Source organism: Micromys minutus (genome assembly GCF_963924665.1).
Source record: "Micromys minutus genome assembly, chromosome: 5".
Classification (NCBI taxonomy): domain Eukaryota; kingdom Metazoa; phylum Chordata; class Mammalia; order Rodentia; family Muridae; genus Micromys; species Micromys minutus.
The window spans coordinates 55,051,767-55,074,716 of NC_137974.1; the positions used below are offsets into that span (position 1 = coordinate 55,051,767).

The following is a 22,950-nucleotide window of genomic DNA, read 5'->3' on the forward strand; positions in this document are numbered from 1 at the left end:
GTGTTAAAGCGTGGCAGTTCTAGACTAACAAGGGTAGGTGATCAGGGTCCAGGGAAGAGTTATAGAATGTTGGTTGAGTTGAATCTAAAGCAAACAGGCACCAGGAGAGACCACAAAGGGAGAAGACCACCACCCTGATCCTTCCCACCTCTTACTGAAGTGACTCTAGCCAACCTGAGGATAGCAAACACGGCTCTGGCAGGCCTTGCTTCTCTCTCATCCCCTTGGCCATGCTGAAAACCATTAGATTGCATTAGAAAAGGTTTATTTCATTATTTGGCCACTTCCTCCTCCCGAGGCTGACTACCAGGGTCCATCTCTCCAAGTACTGAAGTCCAGCCATCAAAAGCCCCCTTTGGCTCACCTACTAACATGCCCAATCAAAATTAAGCACCTCATTCTGACACAGGTGTCCCCTTTTACATTTATTTGTTTTGTAAACAGCCATTTTTTTTTGTAGGACATATCTGTCCCCTCTCTATCCAGAGGCAGTCTTTTGTCCTCTGGGGCAAATATCTCTGTCCCCTCTCCCTGTTCCCTTCCCTTCTCCCTCTTCCTCTGTCTCCTGTCTTTGTCTTATTCCCTGCCCTCTGTTTCTCTGGGGCAAATGAATCTCCTTTGTGCTGAGAACTTGGTCCCAGAAGTCCTGAGTCAATGTACGCATCATTTCACCTATGGGGGTGTGTATGAGTACAGGGCCTGCGGAGGCAGAAAGAGTGCTCAGAAATCCTGGAGTTGGAGACAAAGGCAGTTGGAAGCTGCCTGGCTTGGGTGCTGAGACCATGGACTATGCTCTGGAAAAGCAGTGCAGGCTCTTTGCCGCTGAACCATTGCCCCAGCCATCCTGTGAGGATTTCAGATGGCAGGTCCTTTAAGGAGCCAAACAAGGCAGCCTGCGGGGAGGGAAAACAGGTGAATGGGAGGTAGAAAATCCAGTGACCCAAAGGCACAGTCGTAGCTTCAGCTCTTAACACACCGAAATCATGTGATGCTTACAGCGCTTTGACCTAAGAGAGCATCCATCGGATTTCAATATGTCTCGTGAACACTGACGGTCGGAAAGATGCACCCAGCTCTGCAGATGCTCACAATCAGCACAGCCTCATCTTCGCGTTGCTAGGCCAACCTTAGGAACAGAGAACTCGTTCCATTATGGTCTGGGAGAAGGAAGGAGTACAGGAACAGGCAGAGGCTCCACTTACATTTCCTAAGAAGGTGCCGGAGCACCTGCCTCCAAGCCAACCCCCTGAAGGAAGTGTTGTTGGGCACACAGAGATGCATACCCCAATGCTGCAAGCTTTTGCCATAGAATAAAAAGTGCAAGGAGGAACGGGAGCCTGTGCTGGGGAACTGCATCCCCTGTGGAGCTTTGTAGTTAAGAGAGTTTTAATTTTGCATCAGCGTACACTTCATGATGTGGCATCTACAACCAGATGGCTACATGACATAGAATATCTTTCCAAACTTCTTTTTTTTTTTTTTTTTTTTTTTTGAGAATCTCCTATACACACACAATGAAATAACATATCTCACCTCACTCTTCAAAACAAACAAGAGACTTGTTCTTGGAGAATAACCAAGATCAGAGTTGAACTTAGTGAGCTAAAACCAAGAAAATCAATAAACCCCACACACAAGACAAGGTGCCTGCAGTGAAGGCCTGGGATGCAACACAGGCCAAAGCTGCCAGAAACCTGTGGGACTCACCAAGCGTTTGATTGTTACCTAATTACTTGTTGCTCCTGCTGCCTGGTCTTTTACTGTTGCCAGTTTCTCCAAAGAGTTGTTACGATCTTGCATGAGGGCTCCACCCACATTTATCATGTTCTGGGCTGAACAATGAGGATGAGGGTAAAAACTTGGGTTAACTTCAAAGTGACAGGCACAAACACTGCCCGGGACAGGAACGGGGTCAGGCTGGGAAACCGACAAGAACGGACGGGATAAATGCGAGTAGCTGCAGGAAAAGGGAAATGAGGCCTGGGAGCAGGGTCATTATCTACCCAGTTCGGCCCACTGATACAGGTTAGAATTCTAGCAACCGTAAAATGTGGAGACAAGGCCGAGGGGCAAACGTGGAAAGTAGAGATGTCAGAAAAGAGCGCATGATGACCATTTGAGTTTGCTTTTCAGACACCCATTGACTGGGTTTTAGTACAGTGTGGCCCTTGCAGTGTTTTTACTTGTGATTCACATTTAACTGGCTCTCCTGTGTTATCATTTACTAATTCTTACAATCCCAGTTGGTCTTGAACCAGAACAGGAAATTTTGAAAGAGGCAAACAGAAGCCCCCACAGTAACACTAGGTAAGAGAGATATTTGGACAGGAGAGGAAGACAGGTTGAGGAAGGAAAGGTACAAGTTTGACAGCGGGGTGGGGGGGGGGGGCTTCCTGATACGATGACTTCTAAATGAAGTCAGGATCAGACACTGTCTGTGTGGGATGCATCTGAGTCTCAGAGCTACTGGGAATGTGGAACCTCCTGACTGATGGCAGAACCCACTCAAGGAGGAAAGATTAATTGTCCAGAAGTTCATTCCTGCCTTAGTTGGCTAATGTTAGCTGTCAACTTGACAAAGTCAGAGTCGCTGTGGAGATGGGCCTCTGACATTGCTTATGCCCCACCTGTCAACTCAAAGCACATGTGAAGCAGAGGTGAAGGAAGCACAGGTGAAGGAAGCACAGTTGAAGTACAGGTGAAGGAAGCACAGGTGAAGGAAGCACAGGTGAAGGAAGTACAGGTGAAGGAAGTACAGGTGAAGGAAGCACAGGTGAAGCACAGGTGAAGGAAGCACAGGTGAAGCACAGGTGAAGCACAGGTGAAGGAAGCACAGGTGAAGCACAGGTGAAGCACAGGTGAAGGAAGCACAGGTGAAGGAAGCACAGGTAAAGGAAGCACAGGTGAAGCACAGGTGAAGGAAGCACAGGTGAAGGAAGCACAGGTGAAGGAAGCACAGGTGAAGCACAGGTGAAGGAAGCACAGGTGAAGGAAGCACAGGTGAAGGAAGCACAGGTAAAGGAAGCACAGGTAAAGGAAGCACAGGTAAAGGAAGCACAGGTGAAGGAAGCACAGGTGAAGCACAGGTGAAGGAAGCACAGGTGAAGGAAGCACAGGTGAAGGAAGCACAGGTGAAGCACAGGTGAAGGAAGCACAGGTGAAGCACAGATTTAGCTGTGTGACTGTCCCTCCTCCTTCAGTCATCAACCCTCCATTGCTATTAATATTGTCATTGCCAAAGGTGTGGTTTTTGAATGAGGATGACTAAGAATTATGTAAGCCAGGATGAGGTTAAACTTTACATCTTCCTGCCTCAGTCTCATACATACTGGAATTTCAAGCTTGAGCCACTATACTGGCTCTTTTAGTTATATTTAAAATTACTAATACAATGTCATCATCAAATCTACAATTAACTTATGCTAAGTACCTTAAGCAACTCATTAATTGGTGACTTTCTTGGAAATCCAGATTTGGTAGCTCTGATATTAACACACACTTGTTATATACTATAAACATAGTCTTGCGTGTGTGTGTGTGTGTGTGTGTGTGTGTGTGTGTGTGTTGCTGAGAACTGAATTTAGGGCCTCATGAATGCTAGCCAAATGTTTTTCCACTGAACTATATCTCTAGCCCACAATTCAGTTATTTTATAAAAGAATTTTCCTAGTTAAAATAATTGAAGAAAACTTGGTGTTTTCATTATAAAAATAACACCAGATTAAATCAGAGCAAAAAATAAAATACCTGTTATCTGGATTCTATTTCTTAGGTGTGAACACAGGTTAATAACTTCAAGAGAAGTTATTAACCTGAAGAGCCAGGGATGAAGGATATTTAGTTATAGTTATAAATAAAAATAATCCTAACAACACCAGCCAGGGACCTAGAGCTGGAGAAACAACTCTTTTTAGCAAACAGTCTTCTTCACACACTGTACTCTTTAATGTAGTGGAGTGGTCTGATGCTGCCTGTGTTCTAATGTTAAATACCAGTTCAAGAGGTGGTTGCCCCCATGAGCAGATTGTCACTTACTCAAGTGATGCCATATGTAACTGGTCAGTAACCTGTGGCTGGGCATTCGGGGGAGATATGTGGGAATGAAGGTTTGAGAAAGAGGGAGAAAGGTAGAGAGAAAGGGGGAGAGTAGGAGGCCACCATGGACCAGAATCACGTGTCCAGGAGAAACATCAAATAACTAGGGACATTTTTACTGGGCAATAAACTGGTACAGTCCTAGATCTGCCCAGTCTAGGTATATAGATTATAGATTAAATATATGGATTGTGTGAATTATTATAACTGTATATTCTTACTGCAGTTAACACTAAGGAGTTAAAACAGGGCCTCAGAAGAGATAAATACCCTTCTAAAATAAATATTTATTTTCAATTATGTGTATGTAGGCACCTGTATGTGTATATGTGCAAATGGGTGCAATGCCCATAGAGGCCAGAAGAGGGCATGGGATCACCAGAGCTGGAATCACAAGCAGCTGTGAGCTGTTAATGCAGGTCCTGGAAAATGAACTTGGTCTTCTACAAGAACAGCAAGTGCTCTTAACTGCTGAGCCCTCTTTACAGCCTGGAAATAAATATTCTTAACAAGTAGCCATTAATTAAACCACTGAGAGTTATTGTTGTGTTGTTTTTTACTCTCTATTTTTATAACCAAGTTTTCAGTGTTGTGAAAGTCTTTTATAGCTCAAAATATGTAACAATGACAAACCCCCACCCCCATGAGCATGCAGTGCGAGAGTGCGCATGTATTTTGTGTGTGTGTGTGTGTGTGTGTTTGTGTGTGTGTGTGTGTGTTTGTGTGTGTGTGTGTGTGTGTGTGTGTGGCTCCACAATTGGAATTCCCATTGATTTGAATCAGTAAAACACAGAAGGGTTAGCTGTGAGCAATTTAAAGACTCAAGAATATGATTTGCCTCTTGTGTGGCAAGGACACTCCCCTTGCTGTTCATGTATAATTCAGGCTCAAGTGGAAACTGTGTGTTTATCTAGCAGTCTCAGACAACACTAATTCCACTGGAATCTGCTGGATACATCCTGGGACAAATGCAACAGGCGCCCAGAGACCCACACAGATAATCTCTGACAGGACAGCAGAGACACAGACAGTGGACAACAGACAGTGCACAAGGAAATGGCATTTCTGGTGACAAGCACCATGGGGGAGGGGACATCAAGAATGCCATGGTGGTGAGGGAGGTCACATAATTTTAACAAGGGTGGCCAGGGTGTGCCTTCTTAGGAAGGTAGCATATGAACATATATATGTATATGTATACATGTGTGTGTGTGGTGTGTGTGTGTATGATTTTACTCGTTTCCTTTTAAATCTGTATATGTTTGTATGTGCCAATTCTATAGACCACGCTGGTCTTCAATTAGGGAATTCTTGCCTCTGCCTTTTAAAACTAGGATTATAGTCTGGGCCTGACTCATCACTGGCATAATAGTCTCTGAACAGGGCCAAGTGCACCATTAACCTCAGACGTTGGCAGATATCTGTGAGTTTGAGACTAGCCAGGTCTACATGGTGAGTTCCAGGCCCACCAGAGCTACGTAGTGAAACTCTTTTTCAAAATGAATTAACAAATTAACTTGATTGTTCCACTCAATGAATGATAAATAAAGTTTAAATTCTATGGTCCAATTCTTTTCTTTTGAGGGTATTTATAGGGAATGAAGACATTTTAGGGGCAAATGAAAGAAGCACCTTTTGAGTTCATGGCACTGTGACTGTGAGTATGCTATGGGCCCATCAGACACTGTGGACATATGGCTCACAGCAAGGAAACAAACAAGCATTGGGAAGTAAAGGGGAGATTTGGCTTTCACTGCCCCATATATACAGCCCATCCAGACCCACATCTCGGCCTGCCCTGTCTCAAAGTCCAGGAGAAGGAGCTGAGTCAAGCAGTTGAACAAGGCTCAGAGGAAGGCAGGATGAGATTGGAAAAGATGAACTCTTAGTGGCACCTATGAGTTTAGGACACGTGACAGATGCTAAACGTGTGCATAGAGCGACACATGGTCCAATCCGAGGGAGGGAAGATCTGCCCCCGTCTCACATCCACAGCGTGTTCCTATGTGGTCTAGCTGACCGTCAGCCCGGCTCCTGCCTTCTCACCTAAAGCAAGAGTTATCCTATCTGATGCTACACAGGATTCTGCACAGGATAGCGCTGTGAAGCTGTCCAGGCACTCCGCTTCACACGTGCATGAATTCTTAGTGTCATCCAGTGGCAAGTGATATGCTGTAATTCTGACAAAGAACACAGGGTGGGTGTAATAGAGGTTCCAACTTTACAGAGAAAGACAGAATTTATGCTCCTATTTGGAGCTGCAAGTGACAGAGAAGTGGGCAAAGTCACTGGTGAAGCCAGCCACACCCAAGCTATTCAATGTGCTATAGATAGTCAGTTACAAACCCAAATACTGAAGTAAAAGTCTTGCCAGTTGTCCATCACTACCCATCCGTGCAGGAAGAGTTTCCCAGAAGGCCTTGCCTTCCCTTGGCCTTCACTGTCTATCAGTCCTTGGAAGGACAGTAAGGCAAAAAGGAATGGCTAGAAACGTCTGGAGTCATCTGTGAACATATCACCATCTTCAGATAAAGATCTGAGAAAGAAAAACTGAGGAAGGGGGTGTGGTCCACAGTGGGGACTGAAGATGTGGGAGTCAGTAAAGGAGAAAGACTCCAGCCCCTCAGGAAACAGAAATGGGGTTCCTTCCATGAACTAGTGATGGCTTCCAGATAAAACACAAAGGCTACAGGTTGGAGGGATGGTTCAATGGTTAGGAGCATTTCCTGCTCTCACAGAAGACTGAGTTTTGTTCCCAGCACCCACGTGTTTACTGATGACTGTGCATATCTCTGGCTCGAGAGAATCCAATGCTCACTTCTGTTCTCTGTAGGTACCCACACACATGTGTGTGCATCCACATACATACACACATGTGTGCATCCATATACATACACACAAATACAGCTTTTTAAAACTAAATGCAATATCTCTTTGAAAAAAAATAACCTGACCCATATGATTATCTGAAAGGAACATAATTTTAGCCATGTATGACTGAATTTAATCCAAAGCAAGGCTGATTGTGGTTATAGGAGAATAAAAGTCTATTTGACTGTTTTGCCCAAGAAGGACGACTATATGAGATGGAATGAGCTTGATTTGGGCAAGATCTACAACACAGAAGTGTGAAGGGCAAGGTGTGACAGCAGGCTTCCCCCAGAGTCCCTAGAAGAGTGACATGAACTAGTAGATTAGAAAACTGGCTTTATTGGGCAGAGATGTGTGTCATCTTATCTGTTAAGATGGATGAATGATCACTGAACCATTCCAATGGCTTAAGTATCAGAGAACAGCCTGGTTAGCTGTTGCTCTCAGGAAGCTTCCACACAAAGCACCGTATGTTTGCCAAGGGCTGTGATGACCTGTATCCGTGGTTCTCAACCTTTCTAATGCTGCGACCCCAACCATAAAACTATTTGTAAGTGTATTCTTGCTATTGTTATAAATAGTAATAGAAATAGTTTGGAGACTGAGGTTTGCCAATGAGATCATGACCCACAGGTTGAGAAACACTGACCTAGACGCGAAGAGAATTTGCTAAGATACATCAATATGTTTGCATCTGATTGTCCAACACCATTGTGCAAAAGTCATGACCACAGTCACCATCCTGGAACTGCTGAGGTATACTAAAACAGATGACTCTAGAAAGAAAGGACCAAGCTTTGACCAAGCTGAAGAGGATTAGAACCAATCACCATTAGGCCTCCCGAGAGTCATCTTTTAACCTTATCCTTTGTCCACCTAATTATTTGAAATACTGGTGGAAATGGATCAGTGGGTAAAGCACTTGTTTGCCACATGACAATGGGAACCTAAGTTCAGATTCCAGCAGTGCTGTTAGAAGCCCAGCACAGCAGTGCGTGCTCTCAGCCCCACCACTGGGAATGAAACAGGAAGATCCTAGGGTCTCACAGGCCAGCTACTCTTCCTGGAATGGTGAACTTCAGGTTTCATGAGAGAGACTGTCTCAAAAACTGAGAAGCCATTGAGGAAGACATCTCATTGTTGACCTTCAGTGACCTCTAGTTTCCACACCCTCAAGAACAGTTCACGCATACTCACACACAAGCACACAAACATACACATGTATGCACATATGCACATAAAGCATGCGCATGCATACATACATATGTGCACACACATTCACACATGCACACTCACACAGACACCCATGCAAGCATGTGCACACACACATATATACCACACAGACATACCTGAAAATTAAAACCATAATAGTAACAATAAAAGAAATATTGAACCAAGAAAAGAACTGAAATAACAGAAGAAAAATGGTCTAGATTTCCCACACCAGTAGCCATACCATTTTGAGGAGTGTCAGCATGTATTACCCATGGCTATGGAACCTTTAAAAGGATTTTCTTATGTATCTGTGTGTATGCATATTAGTGTGTGTAAATGTGTGCACAGGTGCCCTTGGAGGCTAGAGGGCATGCCAGATCCTAAGAGCTGGAATTACAGGAGGTTGTGGACTGCTCAGTGGATTCTGGGGACTGAACTCTGGCCTCTGCAAGTGCATAAAGCGCTCTTAACCACTGAGTCATCTCTCCAGCCCCACACTGGACCTTTTAAAAGAGACTAAAAGAATAGCTAGTCTGTCCTCATCTCCGGTTTGCTTCAGGGAATCCGATCTGAGTCCAAAACAAACAGCTATTAATAGAAATAATTAATGCTATCCCTGTTTCATGCCCTGAGGCCTGAGTCTATGATTGATACATGGAAGCAAATTACCACAATCACCCGAGGATTGGAAACAAGATCAAAAGCCCCCGGCCCAGAACAGAGCCTGGGAAATCCTACCTCTCGGCGACTGGTTTGGCAATGATCTCGAAAATGATCTCTTGCTTAGCCTCTTGGTCAAAAATCCTTTGAAACCTGCAATATGAAAATGGTAATCATCTCAAGGCCTAGCCTTCCAATGCTATTGGCTTAGTGGATCTTGTTTTCAGAAACACGTTTGTAAATGACCCACACTGACATCACCGGGCTTACCTAACCTAAGACAATGTTGGCCCTGTCATCTCCCCACACTGTGCCATTGTATTCTTGCTCACAAATAGTGTGTAAACAATATGGCTTTGACAAGATCTGTACAACTGTCTCCCTCTGAAAAAAGTCACACCAGCTTTGAACCAAATCATAAACTGTGTATTTTGAGTGCTCCAGAGGAGCAGTGTCTGTGGCTAGTATTAGAGTCCAGCCTCAAAGACCGCATGGCCCATGAAGGGAATGTAAAGGCCTCTGGACTCTTGGTTCCTGCCTGCCCTGTGAGGAAAGCGTGCACATGTGAAGTCTGTGAGCCCTGATCGTGAAGCAGAGACTCCAGGTTACTGCATACGTACTAGGCACCTCCTCCTATGGCCGGTGATGCTGCCTGTGATCCTAAAGTCAGAAAACACTGATTTGCTCTGCAGAATCTTTATCAGAATGGCAGGGATGGGAAATCGGGGAGGTGGCGGAGTATCCGTTCCATTCTGCCTGCAGAATCACTCTCAAACTTCACATAGGATTGTCAGCACCGGAGAACACTTAGGTGACAGTGTGTTCTCTTGTAGTGGGGGGAGGTGCTGGCAACAAGTACAGCCCCCACTAAAAGAGAATATTCCACAGAGAGCACTGACTGGCATAATTTTATACTTTGTGTGGTCTGCATGTTTATGCTAATGCAGGTACGTGTGTGTGTGTGTGTGTGTGTGTGTGTGCAGGAGCATCTGCATGCATGAGTATGTATGTGTATGTGTGTGTGTGTATTTTGCAGGTGCAGCTGCATGCATGTTAGACAGAGACAGAGACAGATGGGGGGAGGAGATGAGAAGGGGGAGGCTTTGTCTGCATTTCTGTGTGTGTGGAGCTCAGAAGACAACCTTGGGTATATTTCAATAGGTTTCATTCACTTTGTGTTTTAAAGGCAGTTTCTTGCTGCCCTGGAATTCTCCAAGTAGGCTACCCTGGCTGGCCACTAAGCCCTAAGGATTGACCTCTTTCTACCTCCCTGATTCTGGGATCATAGCATACCACCCCATCTGGCTTTTCAAATGTGGATTCCAGTCACTGGTTGGCAGCTCCCTCAATCTCTGCTCCATTTTTATCCCTGTGCATCTTGTAGTCAGGACACATTTTGGGTTCAAAATTTTGTGAGTGGCTTGATGTCCTCCTGCCTCCACTGGAAGTCCCATGTGGCCACAGGAGATGGGCACTTCAGTTTCTGTAACCCCATTGATGTCCCAGGTTAGGGTGGTACACAAGAGGGTCTCCCCTTCTCTAAGGAGAAGGGGAGGGAATAAAGGGAGAAGTTTTAAGGATAGGACTGGAAGAAAGAGAGGGATGTAAGGCAGCGATTGGGCTGTAAAGTGAATGAATAAATTTAAAGTAATAATAATAAAAACAATAATAAAATGTGGGTTCCAAGGACCAAACAGGTTCTCGAGCTTTCAAAGTAAGCACTTTATCAACTGAGATATTTTCCCAGCACTTAAAAAAAAAAAAGTTGAGAGGATATAATCTTTAGAATAAAAACTTTCATAGCTGTAAAGAAAGGTATTTTCTGAGTTGAAGAGAAGAAAAAAAACTTTCAAGCAATACTTTTGAGGGCATCTTAAGGAACTTTCAGGGTGGTTACAGACCTCTGGTCAACATGCCTACCTACACAAGCCAACTGTCCATATTCAACTAAGGCAGCAAGACCGTGGGGGACATGCAATACAGCTGTTACCATGGAGATGTTCTGATGGATGGCCGAATTAACATTACAAATACAAAACAGAAAGGAATGTGTCACCAGAGACCTTTGAATTAACTTCAAAGATACCTAGGGTTTATCAATCTTCATTTGAGATGAGCAAATGGTGAATTTATTCACTGGGAGAGTCCACAGCAGTGGTTCTCAACTTTCCTAATCTCGTGACTCTTTACACACGTCCTCACGTTGTCGTGACCCCCAACCATGAAACTAATTCCATTGCTACTTCATAACTGTAATTCTGCTGCTGTTATGAACTGTGTAAATATTTGTGCTTTCCCATGATCTTAGGCGATCCTTGTGAAAGGGTTATTTGATCCCCAAAAGGGTTGCAACTCACAGGTTGAGAGCTACCGGCCTAAGGACTCGGGAGGCAAACTCATCTGTATTCTTTGTCCAACTTTCAATTCAGGGCTCAAGTCCTTAGGCTTGGAAGGTAAGCACTTTGTGGCCAGAGCCGTCTCTCAGGTCCTGAAATATAATCTAAAACACTGAAACATACCTTTTAATCATAGGCTCAATAATAAACTTGAGTTCTATGACCAGATGAAATGGCCATTTTACACTTGCCATAGAGATGGGCTGGTGACCCCAGAAACGGTCACAGGACAAGCATTTGCTAAGTAATGAAGCAGAAACAAAGAGGAGTGACATGGAGCTTACTTAAACTTGTAGCTTTCTCGTTTATTGTTTACGAATCCATCCGCCAGATCACGGGGTAAGACAATTTCCAAGCTAGATGTTAATTTTTCATCTTCTTCTATAGAATAAATCTGCAAATACAAGAACAACAAGTGGACCTAAATGGTAATATTTCCGTCGGACCTCTGACCTGGATATTATTAGCATTGTACTGGTACAAAAACTGTGCTTTTGTGACAAAATATCATAGCATAATATAACATATAGAATATATATACTTTTACATATAATACATAAAGTACATAATTATACATATAATTTTACATATACGCAAAATTCTCTTTGAACTGTCAGTGGGCTCAAACAAGTGCATAGAACAAAACAAGAGTTAAAATCTAAATTGATGTTTGTATTAGCAACAGGAGCTACTTATGCAAGAAAGAGTTTATTTTGGCGTGTGGGTCCTGTGGGAGAGTCCATAATGGTGTTGGAGGATGGCAACCAACCACAGCATCAGGCAGCCAGAGCGCAGAGCTGAGGAATCACATCTTCAGACACAATCATGAAGCAAAGACACGAAAGTCAGACATGGCTATAAACTCACAAAGCCCAACCCAGTGATGTGCGTTCCCCAGCAAGGCTCGAGCCTCCAACAATTTCATAGCTACCTGAGATACTGCCAAGAGCTGGATCAAGTATTCAGATAGCTGAGCCTACGGGGACATCTGAATACAAACCGCCACAGTGCAGTGTCCAGACTGTGCCCATCCTTGGATGATCTAATGTGCAAATGTGGTCGTTTGACACATCCTTGTCTTGAGAAGAGACCTGAAAGCTTTCTGATCAGAACCACTTTCCTATTCAAGAGAAATTCACACACAGGCGCCACAACACAGCACTTCTCAGCATGTGTGAACCACAGACACAGACACAGCTCTGAGGTCTGAGCTGTCTCAGAGAGTTACCAGGAGTATCCAACTTTGCGTTACGTCCTCCAGAACTCCGTTTCAGGAACCTGGTAAGTCATATGGGTTGAAGAGAGGTGTGTCCTTTCTTGTCTTTAATGTCTTATGCATCTCAGCTCTTGCTAAGTGACCTCGAAGAAATTGCCTCCACTTTCCAACTTAACATAGAACTCAAAGGTCCTAAAACCCTAACAACAGTGCCATTTTTCTGACTCTTGTCTCTGTTACCTACTCTTTGATTTCTTGTCCAGGAAAAGCAACCCTCAAGCGCATAAAAAAAACCAAGATTTAATGTCTACACTCTGAACTCAACTACCAGGTGTGAGACCAGCCACTGCTCACAGAATCAAAGGACCCTTATACATAGAGTGTGGGAAACAATACCCAGTATCCCTTGCAAGAGTGCTTGGGGGTGGGGCTCAAATGATGTAATGCAAATGGAAGTATTTTGTAATGCACCATAAAAAGAAAATTTAAAAAGAGACTTCTTGTCTTTCACCAGGAAATAAAATGCTTTCTAACCAGCAATCCTTCCTGTTTAAGTTAGACTCATTTAGATGCATGATTAGAGGGTAAGACTCATATTACTGCCCAGGGAAAGCCTACCTGAGTTTACAGAACGTATGAATAATTTCTAAAGCATTTTTTTTTTATTTGAGACAGGGTCTCACTATGCAATCCTGGTTGGCTTGGATCTTGCAATGTTGACCCAGCTGGCAGAGAGCCACCTTTTGCTGCCTCCATCCCCAAGCGCTGGGAGAAATGGCCATGTGCCACCATGCTTGGCTTAAGCAGAATCTTTTTGAAACACCTTCCTTACAACACAAAAAGTTCAGGTGAAAAAGTTCTTTTGTGAAATAAAATTTCTGAAAACAGAAGAGGAAGGGAATGCATTTGAGGGTTCAAAGCTTTCTGACTAGATTTGTTTTCTCCCAAGAGACATTTAAAAACTCTACCCTGTAGGGCATTGCTGGTTTAATAGATTGACTGTGGATGAAAGGAACAGGTATTGCACAAAATACACAAAACTGGGGGGTTACACACACTTAGAAAAACAACCTGTGTCTTGGCCTGGAAGCAAGAGATCCCAGTGGCTAAGAGAGCTTTCCAGTCTTCCAGTTGCACAAGTTTGCTCGCCTGTACCCCAGTCACCAGCTCTAGGGGTTGCATTTCTTCCCCCTAGGCTCTCGGGTGTCTGTGCCCACCTGCACATACCCACAAACACTCACATAGTCAAAACTTTTAAGATAAGAGTTTTCGTGAACAATTGGTATCTCTCTGCACTCAGCAGTCAGAAAAGAAGGGACTGGAGTCGGAGTCAAATTCCCAGCACTGTGATTAAGACATTCTTCAAGGCACTGAGAAGTCCTTAGAGAGCTAGGAGGTAGTACAGTGGCAGGGTGTGCCCTAGTACCCTGCTAACCCTGGGTTCAAATCCCAGCACTGCCACCATCAAGAGGAGGAGGAAGGGAGGAGGAAGAGGAGGAAAGTCCTTAGAACAAAAAAGCTTAGTCTAATAGGGTGGCCATCAGCCTTTCTTTTATTAAGATTCATCATCTGAGATAGGACAGTTACTCGTTAGATAAAGAAGCAAAAAACTACAGTTTGTGTCATCTTGTCTTTGTTGTTGTTTGCTCATTGTTCCCCCCCACCGTGTGTGTGTGTGTGTGCACGAGTGCGAGTGTGTATTTTAAGATAGTGTCTCAGTGTAAAGTGCTGGCTGTCCTGGAACTCACTATGAAGACCTGGTTGGACTCGAACTCACAAACACTCACCTGTCTTTGTCTCCCTACTACTGATATTAAAGTTGTGTGCCACCTCACGAAAAATATTAAAAGAGAAAGAAACAAAAACAGGTTCTCATACAGTAGCAACCAACACTAGCACGAAACTCACTATGTGGTCTAGGCTGACTTCAAACTCATAGCAATCCTCCTGACTCAGTCTCCTCTCACCACCACCAGAGTGCTGGAATTTGCAGGTATGTGCCATCAGGCCTGGCCTAATCTATAAATAAATGTGTATGATTCAGTATTTGGTGGTTCAAAGAGTTAGACAGATCAGGACTCCTCATGAGCTCCCCAGTTCTATGGCTGCCTGCCTCCTCCATACCATGGGCATCTTCTCTGTCCCCCAAGTCAGTGCAAAGGCTAAGGATCAGAAGGTCAAATTACATGTGCTTTAAAAAGTATCTGCACAGGGAACCTCGAGGAGAGGTAGAGGCAAAGATGCCCAGGGCTCCCTTCCTACTGTTTCATTTCTTTAAACAAACATGGCTGATATTGGGTCTGGGGAATGGCTCAGTGATTGAGTGCACTTTCTGCTTGTACAAGAGGGACCTGGGTTCAGTTCCCAGCAACCACGTGGCAACTCAGACCATTTGTAACTCCAGTTCCAGAGAATCCAATGGTCTTTCCTGGCCACTACAGACACTGCATGCATGCAGTTCACATAAAGACATGCAGGCAAAATGCTCCTACATAGAAATTAAAGCAATTTTTTTTAATGACTGATTTTTTTTCTTTGGGTCTTTTCCTATAACATCTCCTTAATGTTTTCATGAAATAAAGGGCCACTGCTGCTGCTGATGGCAGGGACATTATAATCTCCTTATTTTAAGAACGCAAATTACCAGAGGCAAATTCTAAATTAAAAGAGACCATAATGTTACATGTTTATATAAACACTGGAACAAAATAGAGATTAAACATTATTAATTATAAACTTATTCTGTACATTCATAAATATAAACCAAACTGGGAGTCAGGAAAAAGCTAGGGGTTTTATTTATTTTCTGAAGAGAGAATGTAATTTTAAAAATCCTTAATGAAAACTAAACTCGATGCCTTGCACCCCACAAATAAGATCTGAGACGGGGATGGCTTGTTTGGAAAGATAGAAAGATGAGAGGAGACACTGAGGGAGTTCAAAAACAAATAAAGTCTTGATGAAATGTAAAATTAAAATTCTAAGTTAAGAAACGGGAATAGTAGTACACACCTTTAATCCCAGCATTTACGGGGCAGAGGCAGAGGGATCTCTCTGAGTTCAAGGCTAATCTGGCATAGTGAGTCACTGTCTCAAGACAAACAAACTAAGTTCAAATTAAAACCAGTCCCTGCTATTTACAGGCTGGGCGCCCTGGCCATTTCACTTAACGTATCCCAGTGTCCTAGTGTGTAAAATAAGACAATGACAAGAATCTCCAGAAGAGGATCGGAAATAAACTGGAAAAGTCAACTGGTCCATGACGATTTCTCCGTACACAGCAACCATGGCCTTCTAACCTTGGAGGCAGAGCGAGGACGCCTGTCTTCACAGCCTTGGCAAACTTCTGGATTTATTACACACCTAAAGAAGGCTGATTAATGCTTTTGGGGAAGGGGGACATGTTTCTTGTGTGTGGGGACACGTGACACACTTACAATGAATGTAAATGTCAAAACAACAACAAAGAAAACGAAACAAACCAGCAAAACACCTCTTAAAACAGCAAAGCAGTTCGGCAGGAAACCCAGCAGGCTGTGGCAGGCAACGAAATCAAGTGTGCACACGTGTCTGTAATTGTATGATTCCGCTTACGAGGGTGCATCAGAATACTTGCACACTGGTTGCCCTAATGGGGACCGGTCAGCCCCTGCTCCTAGCTGTATGTGTTGGGCTAGATGGCAATGATCCAAGAGAGTGTATCCAGAAGTACCTGTGTGTGAATGGGGCACACAGAGCAGGTGAGTGTGCAAACAGACCCACGTGCACTAGTGTGCTAGAGTGTGCTCACGTGTACCGGGCGCGGGGCTGAGGTTGTGGGCGGGCCCCGTCCTCCCTCCCGGCTGCCTGCAGGGTGTGTGACCGCCCCGCGCCGGCTGCCCCACGCGACCCACACCCGGTCCGGTGGCCCATACCCCTTGCTGCTGCTTCCGCATGGAGGGCTTCACCCTAGCGAAAATCTGGATCGTCTGCTTCACCATCACCAGCGGAGACTCAGCACTGATCCTCGACCCTTCCGATAGGGACCACCTAAAACTTCCTAGTCCCACCTCCTGCAGACACCACTGCCCTAGCAACAGTAACCAAAGATGCTACCCAAGCAGCACCGCGGCCCCGGGTTCCCGCCTCCTCTCCCTAATTGGTTGTGGACTAAGAGGAGGGGTTGAGGGGCGGGACCGAGCAGGACCGCCGCGCATGTCCGTGGGAGATGCTCTTGAGACTTGAAAGTTTGTAATCCAGAGCGTGGCTCTTTCCTTAAGAACTGCTTCCGCATTCCTTACCTCCTTTAGGTCTGACTCTGAAATCGGTCGGCCGTTTATCACGCATTGCAGAAATGGCCTTTTTTGGTTGAGATTTCCAAGCTGCTCCGAATTCATTTGGAAACCACTGTGTGATAAAGCAGGTTTTCAACAGAAAATCACAGCCCAAGGGGCAGGGGCAGTGCTGTGTTCCCTGTGAAGAGACTGCTTCCCATGTGAAAAGTCTGGAAATCATGAGTTGCTGGGAGGCAGCCTCTGAAAGCATTTCCAACCTCCACTCTCCAGGAGAATGTAAATTAAAAGCAAATTGCAACGTGGCTCACATTAATAGGAGCTGGAAACTTTGTGATCTATATACATATGCGTATGAATATACACATATATACATGTTAGACATATCAATACCTGGGACATATATGAGTGTGACATATACACATAACATGTAAATATATATATTCATATATGTGTGTGTCTGTATGTGACCAATAACGAAGATGGGGTTCACTGGTGAGGTGGGTACTGTAAAATACTATTGGCCACACTGAAAAAGAAAGTTTAACCTTTTATGTTGATGTTTTAGACGGGATCTGATCATCTCGACGAGCAGCCTATAATGACCCCACCTCACCATCCTTTTCCTTCAGAATCCTGAGTTCTGTGTGCACCTCCACGCCCACCTTCCATTTTTCTGGGTTTTGATTCTTGTCTTTGTTTTCCCCAGAAAGGGAAAGTGCTTTGAGCCCCACCAGCTGTGCTTTGGGGACATTTATCCCAGAGAAATGAAAACTTGTGTTCACAAGAAAACCTGTGTGTGTTTGCTTAATTAGCGATAGTCCCAGACTGCAAGCAAGGGAGTTCTTAGAAAACTGCTTTAAAATGAACAAGCCATTGATAATATGAAATAACCTGAATGAACCCTCCAGAAATTAAAAAAAAATCAGAAGTTATGAGTCTCTTTATGTAACATCTTTAACATAATGACAGAGTCAGGACAATTAGAGGTCACTAGGGAGATTAGAGAGGGCAAGAGTTGATGTGCTTATAAAGAAATTCCAGAGATGGACCATTCTGAACCTGACTGCTGGGAGTTCTTATGCACAGGGGGGAAACGCAAGCTGCACGAAACATAAATATTTCCTGGAAGGCTGGGAAGGGAGCTCGGGTGGTAAAATGCTTGCTCAGAATGCCCAAAGCTCTGGGTTGATCCCTGGCATGCCTTAAAGCATGCAGCATCCTGCAAACCCCCCAAAGTCTAGCGCTGAGGTGAAAAAGAGAAAATTCAGGCTGAGGACATAGCTCAATAACAGAAGACTCGCTCTGCATGTGGAAGGTCATGGGTTTGATTCCCTAGGATCGTAAGAAAAATAATCCAATGTGGGGCTCTAAAGAGATGGCTCTGTCATTAAGATCAGTTGCTGCTCCTTCCTAAGGACTGAAGAGTGATTCCCAACACCTATGTTGGGTGGATCACAACCACCTGTAACTCCATTTCCCTTGAGTCTGATACCTGACTCTGGCCTCTGTAGCCACCCTTATATAAGTGCATATTCACATAAATAAATAATAAATCTCTTTTAATTCAATTTTTGAAAGGTGAGCACAGTCTTCTGAGTAAACCATTCATAAAAAGGATAAATGTGGCTGATGATTAAATCTGGGTCACATTCACCCTGTTAAGCTGTCACACCTCCACACATTTATATACAGAGTCAAAACGAGGAAGGGATGCATCAGTGCCAAGTGTTGACACAAATGCAGAGTATCTAGATCCCTGACGTCCACTTGTGAGACAAGGTTCACCCAGCACTTTCAAAAACAGCCTTAGAGTTTCTTATAAAGTTAAGCATGCGCACATGGTCCAAGGCAAAAGCGCAGACACCTAGACAGGAATTTTCACGGCAGCCTCATTAACAATTGCCCCAAACTAGAAACCAAGTCTTCTACGGTCCACACAGGCAAACAGCTGACACGGTCCCTGCAGAGAAAGAGTGGACTCAGGTACCTGCTGCATGACTAACGTCTTATGCCCAGGGAAAGATGGCAGCATCCACAGTCACACGCAATCTAATGCCACTCACGCTGTGTCCTAGATGAAGGAAAACTAAGAATATAAAACAGTTGGGTGCTTGCAAAGGCTGGAGGAGGAAGGGGAGTTGACGGCAAAGGAGCGTGGGAGCAGTGATGCCTTTGAGTGTGTCTGTGAGGTGGTTCTGAGCAGGTTAACTGAAGACCTCTCTGAATGCAGGAAGCATCCAATCCTAGGCTGAAAGGAAAGGGAAGGAAGAAAGTGAGCTGCTTACCAGCATCCTGTCTTCTTCCTGACCGTCCCACATGTGAGCAATCCTCCTTACTTTTCGCCACCACAGCCAGGAGCTGTTCTGATAGCTCTGCCTTCTCCACCAAGAGGGACCATAACCTCAAACCACTCACCAGAATAACATGTTCCTCAAGCTGTTTCTTGCAAAGTACTTGGCCACAGCAACAAGAAAAATAACAACTAACACCTTCTCTCTGTGTGTGTATGTGTGTGCATGTGTGTGGGATGTGTGTACAGACATGTGAAAACATATGGCTATCATTCTTCAGGTGCCATCCACCTGTTTTTTGAGACAGCCTCTTACTGCCTAGAACTTAATGAGTGGCCTAGGCTAGCCCCAGGCTTCTACACATCTCCGTCTCCCTGACTCTGGGATTCTAAGGGTATACCATTATGCCAAACATTTTTTTTAGTATGATCCAGGACGTTATGCTTGTGCAGAACCACTTTCCCAGCTAAAGTATGTCCCCAGCCCTGTGAATACAGCCTTCTAAAGAGCAGAAACTACCATTCAAATGCTCAGAGGACATACTGAGATGGCAAATTCTGTATCCTGGGGCCCATACCTGTGATGTGCGCACACACACACACACACACACAGACAGACACACTCTCGAAAAAGACAATAGGCATTGTACTGGAACCCCTCCCCCCCAAAAAAAACCTCCTAAAGAATCTAATTAAAAGCGTTCACACTCCAACTGGGAGAGACACGGCATTGCCTGAAGATACCCTGTATGTGACCAACAGCTCAACCCTCTTCCTGTTTGTGGTATAAGTGGCTCCCAGGCCTTGCCTCAGACAGTGTTCCTTAAATCCCTGGCAGATGGTTGTAATGGGAACACAAGGGGCTCCGTGATTAAATCTCCTAGGCTTCTGTCTCTCCCCCAACTGTATTTCTGCTCAGTACTCCTGTTTGTACTTTGCTTTCTTCAGATGTACTCAAGATGCTTTTTCAGTTGCTAAAGGACCCCTGAGCTCTGCAGTTGCCAAAGTCACAGGTGACCACCAAGGTAATAGCTAGTGTTTCTCTGCTCCAAACTGGGTAAGAATTAGACCAAGCCTGCAGCAAATTTGTCTGTAGGCAAGTTGGTTGAGCTCCATCTGCCTGTTGGTCTTGTATTTTTTTTTTTTTTTTTTTTTTTTTGCTTTTTTTTCAGGGGGAGGGGCAAGGATTGCAACTGTAGCTCTAGCTCCAATACCTTGGAACTGCTGCTATTCTGACCGAAAATGTATCATCTTATTTTACATCTCAACAGGGACAAGTGAAAAAAGTTGTAGGCTAGTCATTTTGATGTAGAAAAAAAAAAAATATATATATATATATATATATATGGTTACCTAATTACAGTCAATTTCCTCCTCTCTTAAATTTTAATTTATGGCTTGAGAATTTCATACATACATACAAACATACATACATACATACATATTTTGATCAAATCTCCCTCCAACTCTTCCCATGCCCCTCACCTCTCTTCCCAACTGTGCCCCCACTTTTGGTTTAAGCCCACTGATGCTCTTGGTGCATCCGGTATATACATGGTGTAGAACCATCTGGAGCATGGGGCAATCTATCAGAAGCCAAATCCCCAAAGAGGCTGACTTCCCTACCCCTAGCAGCCACCATGGGACTCCATGTTGGAATGTGGCTGGCTTGATCGTAGGGCAGAGTGACAGAAAACAAACTGTATTTTCTGGGATGGCAGGGTCATTGCAGGGTCATTGAATACATGAACTCACAGAGCCTGTGACCTTTCCATTGCCCAGAAACCTCTTCATGATCACCCCACCCTATACACTGCTTATCAGGTAGGACAAGTATACGATGACCCACAGTTTCGTCCAGCCCATTCTGCATCTCCCCTTTATAACTTTCTCTGCAAAGCAAGGCCAATGAGAGCTCCCCTGATTATTAGTAGATAACTATGCATAAAATAGAACTCCTTTGATACCTTGCTGGCTGGGAATGTTCATAGGACAGCAGGAACTATATGAAGCATCCATTAGTGTAGAGATTAAACATTTGATGAAAAGATGCAGAATTCACAGCAGATCCATGGAGGATGCTTGCGTTAGAAATCTACATAAAGCTCCACCCCACCCAACTATCTTATGGATGATCAGGACCAGAGAGAATCCCTTAGCATCCTCCCGTCTAAACAGCATTTGCTACATTGTTTCTGAGCCAATGGAGAATACACCAACAATTTCTGGTACTCATTAAATGCTGAATAATAAACATGCTTTTATACTGCTGAGCAGCGGTACCACAAAATCTGCAATATATAATTTCAGCAAAGAAATTTCTTTTGAGAATATGTTTGGCTAATTTAAAGCATGATTTCATTAACATAACCATATTTCCACACACAGCAGAGCAAAATTTATAAAACTTTGCCCACACCCTGGGTTTATAGGATGCTGTGGGAATCTTGGTGTAGATACATATGTACTGACTTCCCTTTTCTGTTGGTGGTGCGCTGAGATCTTCAGCATCATACCGGGGTTCTCCCTCCTTCTGATCCATCACCGCTCTGGCTGGGAGACAGAGGCCCTTTCTCTGATCCTCTTCCTGCAGGCCTCTTGGGGCTCCCCTGAGCGGCAACATCAAAGACTAAATAGAGCTGGAAGCTGGTGGCCAGCCACATGGAATTACAGCCCAGCTGTCACCGGATTACAGAGTGTAGCTCAGGAACCAAAGGACAGTGCCATGGCACAGAGGGAAGCCTCCCATTTTGAATGGAAAATGTGACTGTCTGTGTGTTTATACCCAAGCTTCTCATAAACATCCCGGATGCTCCACCAACAAGCCCATCACAGCAAGGGATGGGCTGAGTTCAAAATAACTCCAGAACTCCTTTCTTCTAAGAAAACCACCCACCCTGGCCTACCTCCTCCTGGCTTTTATGTGTCTGCTCCTCTGCATGGTTCAGTCAGGGTGGAAAATAGAAACATAAAAGAAAATGCTATCTAGCAGAGATTACCTACCATCTCATTATGGGCACTCGATCAAGCCAGTTTTAGCAAGCCAATCTGTCGTTGGAGCTTACAAAATACTGACTTCGAGAGAAGACACAGACAATTCCACAGTATCTATCTTCTGGTGGGGGGAGTCGTGTTTTTAAATGGTAGGTTTCACTCTCTTGGCTACCACACAAACAAACCCAAGAACTAGTGATTAGTGTTCCAGTACCCCTGCTAGGGTCATTGCATGTGTGTGTGTGTGTGTGTGTGTGTGTGTGTGTGTGTGTGTGTGTGTGTGTGCATTTCTTTTGTAAATATGTATGGGTCATGGTGGTGGTGGTGGTGGTGTTCGTGGTTATATGTGCTTCCATAGGATGAGGCTGCACTTATCTGTGCTCAAATGTGGAGGACGTAGGTCAACTTTCACTATCTTCTTTTGTTTTCCATTTTCATTTTTTAAAGGTTTGTGTATTCATTCATTTAATGTGTAGGTGTATATGTATATGTGTATGTATGTATGTATGCTCTTGCATGCATGTCCGTGTAGACCATGTGTGTTCTGATGCCAGAAGAGGGTGTTGGATCCCCTGGAACTGGAGTTACAGGTGTTGTGAACTGCCTCAGATAGGTGCTGATGACTGAATTTGGAGACTTCTGAGCAAGCCTTGTGGCTCTTAACCACTGAGCCATTGCCCTAGTCTGACTACCTCATTTTTTGCAATAGGGTTTCTTGCTGAATCTGGCATGTGTAGACTGGCTGCCCAGTGTTCCCAGGGACCCTCCTGTCTCCGTGTCCCCAGGTTTGGACTGCAGGTTTGTACAAACTAAGATGGACAGGTTCCCGTGTGTGCACAGCATTTTACCTACTGCGCCATCTCCTCAGCCCTCTATACATCTTCTTACATTAAATAAACGAACCTCAAAAACTAAGAATCAGATCATTCAGGAAAAAAT

General features: G+C 44.3%; 1 protein-coding gene across 1 annotated transcript in view; it reads right to left on the bottom strand.

Annotated features, from left to right (window-relative positions):
- The window catches only part of KIF6 (kinesin family member 6), a gene marked incomplete at both ends in the record, with an annotated part of 72,068 nt that extends 55,635 nt beyond the window's left edge, over nt 1-16,433 (bottom strand). Inside the window, 3 exons of the mRNA XM_080917438.1 lie at nt 8,920-8,994; nt 11,522-11,631; nt 16,368-16,433. Coding sequence (XP_080773564.1) covers nt 8,920-8,994; nt 11,522-11,631; nt 16,368-16,433 — 251 coding nt within the window. The remainder of the gene's footprint in view (nt 1-8,919; nt 8,995-11,521; nt 11,632-16,367) is intronic.
- Nucleotides 16,434-22,950: the final 6,517 nt, after the last annotated feature.